Source organism: Palaemon carinicauda, chromosome 32 (assembly GCF_036898095.1).
Source record: "Palaemon carinicauda isolate YSFRI2023 chromosome 32, ASM3689809v2, whole genome shotgun sequence".
NCBI classification, from domain to species: domain Eukaryota; kingdom Metazoa; phylum Arthropoda; class Malacostraca; order Decapoda; family Palaemonidae; genus Palaemon; species Palaemon carinicauda.
This window is the reverse complement of record NC_090756.1, coordinates 27,684,434-27,690,754: the sequence shown is the minus strand read 5'-3', so window position 1 is coordinate 27,690,754 and position 6,321 is coordinate 27,684,434. Positions and strand designations below refer to the sequence as shown.

General features: G+C 28.6%; 1 protein-coding gene across 1 annotated transcript in view; it reads left to right on the top strand.

The window, feature by feature from the left end:
• Positions 1-2,248: 2,248 nt before the first annotated feature.
• Positions 2,249-6,321, top strand: part of LOC137625762 (uncharacterized) — a 9,983-nt gene continuing 5,910 nt past the window's right edge. Inside the window, exon 1 of the mRNA XM_068356657.1 lies at positions 2,249-2,539. Within this exon, the coding sequence (XP_068212758.1) occupies positions 2,336-2,539 (204 nt within the window). The 5' untranslated portion in view covers positions 2,249-2,335. The remainder of the gene's footprint in view (positions 2,540-6,321) is intronic.

The window sequence follows — 6,321 nt, the reverse complement described above, 5'->3', positions numbered from 1 at the left end:
ATATTGTTAGGGTTTCATTTTTGTGTATATAATTAGATAGATAGATAGATAGATAGATACATTATCTATTTACACACACACACACACACACACACACACACACACACATATATATATATATATATATATATATATATATACATATATATATATATATATATATATATATATATATATATATATACATATATATATATATATATATATATAGTTACACTCAGCTCTCCCCATCCTTCGGGAAGGGGAAGGAGGAGTAGTCATACCCTGGAGAGGGGGGGGGGGAGGATGCATATGTATGTGTGTGCATATCTATCTAAATATTTCAACGTTATTTTTGAAGGGTGGCGTACATTAATAATAATAATAATAATAATAATAATAATAATAATAATAATAATAATAATAATAATAAGTTAGAACTCATTCGCTAAGTCATCATCTTGCATAAATAATGAGAGAGAGAGAGAGAGAGAGAGAGAGAGAGAGAGAGAGAGAGAGAGAGAGAGAGAGAGAGAGAGAGAGAGAGAGAGAGAGAGATATGAACCTATGTCATCTTGATGAGCTTGTGTATTCAAAATCAAATACAAGAAATTTCAAAAATTCAAAATGAAAAAAATTCAGTGAAATTTCAAACTGATGAGAAATTGTAACTCAAATACAGAAATGTAATCTAACTGTAATCTTTGTTTTGCATTACACAATTTTCTGTAATTTCATAGATTAAAAATAGATATTTATTGATAGCAAGAATATTAGCTTCAGAGGAAATTCATGATTTTCATTTAATGTTATCGGAATATATCAGAAAATGGAAAAAAAAATTATTATAGTATTAATCTGTAAGTTAAAACCATCTATATTCATTATTGTTAAAAGATTAAAAGAAAGTATCTTAAAAAAGAGGAAAAATATATATTTTTTTAATCATGCAATATAAAATACGTCTATATTCATTATTGTTAAAAGCTTAAAAGAAAGAAATGTATTTTAAAAAGAAGAAAAATATATTTCTTTTTAATCATGCAATATAAAATACGTATAGAACTATAATATTTTATCATTTTCATCATCTCCTCCTACGCATATTGACGCAAAGGGCCTCGGTTAGATTTCACCAGTCGTCTCTATCTTGAGCTTTTAAATCAATATTTCTCCAATCATCATCTCCCACTTCACGTTTCATAATTCTCAGCCATGTAAGTCTGGGTCTTCCAGCTCTATTAGTACCCTGTGGTGCCCAGCTAAACGTTTGGTGAACTATTCTCTCTTGAGGAGTGCGAAGAGCATGCCCAAACCATATCCATCTACCCCTCACCATGATCTCATCTACATATGGCACTCGAGTAATCTCTCTTATAGTTTCATTTCTAATCCTGTCCTGCCATTTAACTCCCAATATTCTTCTGTTTCCTGCTCCTTCAATTAGCATGATCTACTGCTAAAAAAACCTTTAATAAACCGAGGACATCCTTGACTAGCAGATTCTAACAGCTAAGAGAAGCGAGGGAGATCAATGCAAAGTCTATTAGTATTGGGGAAACAGAAATGGGTAAATAGAGGGATGAGTTTAAGCATTGTGAATCGGCTGATTAATATTAGGGTGGGCAATTGGCGAAGCTTAAGTTATAGATTATCTTATATTTATATTTGTTCTGTTTTTGATGTTAAAATCATACGAACAGTTTATTATATTAATTTAATCTAGTTGATATTGTTAGGGTTTCATTTTTGTGTATATAATTAGATAGATAGATAGATAGATACATTATCTATTTACACACACACACACACACACACACACACACACACACACACACACACACATATATATATATATATATATATATATATATATATATATATATATTATTAATTGCTAAGCTACAACCCTAGTTGGAAAAGCAGGATGCTATAAGCCCGGGGGCTCCAACAGGGAAAATAGCCTAGTGAGGAAACGATGGAAAATAAAATATTTTAAGAACAGTAACATTCAAATAAATACAGGATGTATATTTTTATGTATACTGTATTTATACACATATGTATGGATGTATGTATCTCTCTCTCTCTCTCTCTCTCTCTCTCTCTCTCTCTCTCTCTCTCTCTCTCTCTCTCGTCACCAATAAGTGACGTCACACCTGCGTAGGAGGAGAGGAAAGGGAAACTAAAGTGTTCAGTGGGCGGAGCTTTGAAGGGATGCCAGGTATAAAAAGGTCACCCTTCAGTGCCACAGCCTCAGTTCGCTCCCGTTCACCAGACGAGCAACACTACGACGAAGCCTCCACCGGGCCCCTTTGAACTAACTCTCTGCGACCCGCACACCTCACCTCTACCGATGCAAGGCCTGACCTTACTCCTGGCCGTGGCCTGTTTGACCTTAGGCCCCGCCATGGCACAGATTACCTTCTCCAGGTCGTGGGTGCCCCAGGGCAAGAGGTCATCTTCCCCCGCAGGGTCAGTTTTGGCCCAGGGCGAAATAGGCGATTCGTGTCAGGAGGCGAAATTAGCCGTGCTTTCGCAAGTGGCGAATTATGTTACCGTAAGTGTAAGGACAGACTCTCTCTCTCTCTCTCTCTCTCTCTCTCTCTCTCTCTCTCTCTCTCTCTCTCTCTCTCTCTCTCTCTCTCTCGTTCTTATATGAAAATGAGATATTTTAAGACTAATTATTTTCTTCTTTAATAATTTACAATTTTGTAAAACCAGATTTATACTTTCACAATACAATCACACACACACACACGCACACACACACGAATGCACACACACACACACACGCGCACGCAAGAGTTCGTTGATATAACTAATAAGACGAAAATACTAACTCAAATTAAGTCTTTTCAATTCTCATTTTGTGAATATAAGACATTTTAAGTTAATCACTGTGTTAGCTGTCTTGATTTCTACACATACACAATAAAACATTTATATGTAATGCTTTAACACATACGTACACACATCTCTCCTATATAATGAAGAGCGATTGTCTGGAGATATATATATATATATATATATATATATATATATATATATATATATAATTATATATATATATATATATATATATATATATATATATGTATATATATATATATATATATATATATATATATATATATATATATATATATGTATATATATATATATATATATATATATATATATATATAATCTTTATATATAATCATATATATACACACGCACACACACACACACACACATATATATATATATATATATATATATATATATATATATATATATATATATATATATATGTGTGTGTGTGGTATATATACATAAACACACACACACACACACACACATATATATATATATATATATATATATATATATATATATATATATATATATATATATATATATATATGCTAAATGTATAAGACGTAGATAAGACTGAGTGTAAAAATAAAAAAAAAATCTTAATAAAATTTAAATTTTATTGGTCAAAATTAAATCAAAATTAAGTCAATCAGACCACAACGTTTTGGTGGCACTGGGCTAGTCCAGAGGTCCACACTAGGCCTCTCATACAACGTAGCACCTCATAGTACAAGGGAATAAGGCCACCTCTTCTAATTTTAACGTTCTTGGCCAAAAATGAGTTCTGAGGTCCACATCAGGTGTCTTAAAGCAGTTAGCTACCAGCGCAATTATAGATATATACTTCGAAAAGGAAATAATGATAATAATAATAATAATAATAATAATAATAATAATAATAATAATAATTATAATGACAATAAAGAACAAGTGTCTGGCTATATATATATATATATATATATATATATATATATATATATATATATATATATATATATATATATATATATATATATATATAAGTATATATATATATATATATATATATATATATATATATATATATATATATATATATGTATGTATTTATATATATACGTACATACATACATATATATATATATATATATATATATATATATATATATATATATATATATATATATATCTTTCTAGTCACGATGAAAGGTATGACTTCTTAGTCTCTCCCCGTCCCTCTGGTAGGGATAGATGGAGTAGTCATACCCTGGTGAGAAGGGGGTACCCAGATAGGTACACTCGAAAACCACACTCTCCCATAAATTACCCAAAACTGCCGTATTGTAGTTAAGAAAAGTGTGTGTGTTGGAAGAGTTGAATCTGTGTGTATGTATCTATCTCAATATTTAGCCTTCATTTTGACGGGTTGGGTACACTAGTAGAAATTATCATGAATATCAAGTTCGGATAAGAGAGGGGGGTTCGCCTTGTGTTTGCAACTCACTACTGTCTTCCGCTGTCTTGGGTTAGAGTTTTCTTGCTTGAGGGTACACTCGGGCACGCTATACCTTATTTCTCTTCCTCTTTTATTTTTGAAGTTTTTATAGTTTATATAAGAAAGATTTAACTAAATGTTGTTACTGTTCTTATAATATTTTTTATTCATTACTTCTCTCGTAGTTTATTTATTTCCTTGTTTCCTTTCCTCACTGGGCTATTTTTTCCCTGTTGGAGACCTTGGGCTCATAGCATCTTGCTTTTCCAACTAGGGTTGTAGCTTGGATTATAAAAATAATGATAATAATAATAATAATAATAATAATAATAATAATAATAATAATAATACTTTGCACATTTAGAATTTATTATTTCTTATTATGTTTTATCTCCCGTTTTTATTCCTTATCTCTCATCTCCCCTCTTCATTCAATATATGTAAAAACAGTCATTTTCATTCCTGGTATTTATATAGATGAAATATAGTAATCATTTTCTTAAATAATTTTCAAAATGCATTAATTTCATTATCTTTTGACTTTCTTTCTTAATTTAATATATAAAAATATATCATTTTCACTCCTTTTTTAAAATGAATAAAATATATTAATGATTTTCTTATATGATTTTTCAAAATCATTAAATTTCTCAATCTCTTAACTCTCTTTTTCATTCAATATATAAAAAATTATTATTTTCAATCAATTTTCAAAAAATAAAAATTCAATATGCAAAGTTATTTTAATTTCTGCTTTTTTTATATGAATAAAAAATATTATTCTATATAATTTTCAAAATACTTTAATTTCGTTATATCCAACTCTCTTTTTCATTCAATATCAATAAAAAGAGTTATTTTTATTCTTTCTTTTTTAATAAATAAAATATATCAATTAATAATTATTTTCTTAAATAAAACCTTTTAATTCAAAATATAAAAACATTTGTTTTTATTTCTGTTTTTAGATAAAAACATATAAAATATTTCCTTTAATAGATTTCAAAATAATTTATTTTCATATTGAAATTCGTATCCTATTTTCCTTTTTAATCTCCAGTTTTTTTATTTATTTTTTTATTTAATATTTATACATAAATATTCATTTTTTACGAATAAAACCTATGAATTATTTCATTAAATAATATTCAAAATCATTCATTTTCATTAAAAATATAATCGTCTTCTATTTTCTTTTTTAATCTCGTAAATTGTTTTAAAACCAAATCAAAACAAGCAGATTTTCATTATATTTTCTTTTCTTGATTTGTCTCTAATAATTCCTATTACATTTTTTACAGTTTCAAACTGATTAAAATTTTCATTAAAAAAAATCTCGTAAATTGTTTTGAAACAAAAAACAAAACAACACGATTTTCATTCATTTTTTCTTGTATTGTCTTGATTTGTCTTTAATAATTCCTATTACCTTTTCAGTTTTATACTGCTCAGAATTTTCATTTAAAAAAAAATCGTTGTTTTGAAACAAAAACAAAACAACTCAATTTTCATTATTTCTCTTATTTTCTTGATTTGTCTTTAATAATTCCTGGGTATATTTTCTCCATTATCATTTCTATATACTATTTTGCATTAACCTTATAAAATAAATTTCATAATCTCTTCATAACGTCACAAATTATATTTAGCATCAGGAACTTAAGACACAACAGCTACTAGGTTGGTCTGTTTGCCCCAAGCAGGCCTTATGTCAGACTAGGGATCAGCTGTTTGAATCGGTAGAACATCAAAAGTTCAAACTTGCAGCGAATGTTATTATGTTGAACAGACTGATATAAGTCTTTTTATAGTTTATATATAAAAGATCTATTTTAATGTTGTTACTGTTCTTAAAATATTGCATTTTAATTGTTAATTGCTTTTCTTGTGGTTTATTTAGTTCCTTATTTTCTTTTCCTCACTGGGCTATTTTTCCCTGTTGGAACTCTTGGGCTTATAGCAGCCTGTTTTTCCAACTAGGGTTGTAGCTTAGGTGGTAATAATAA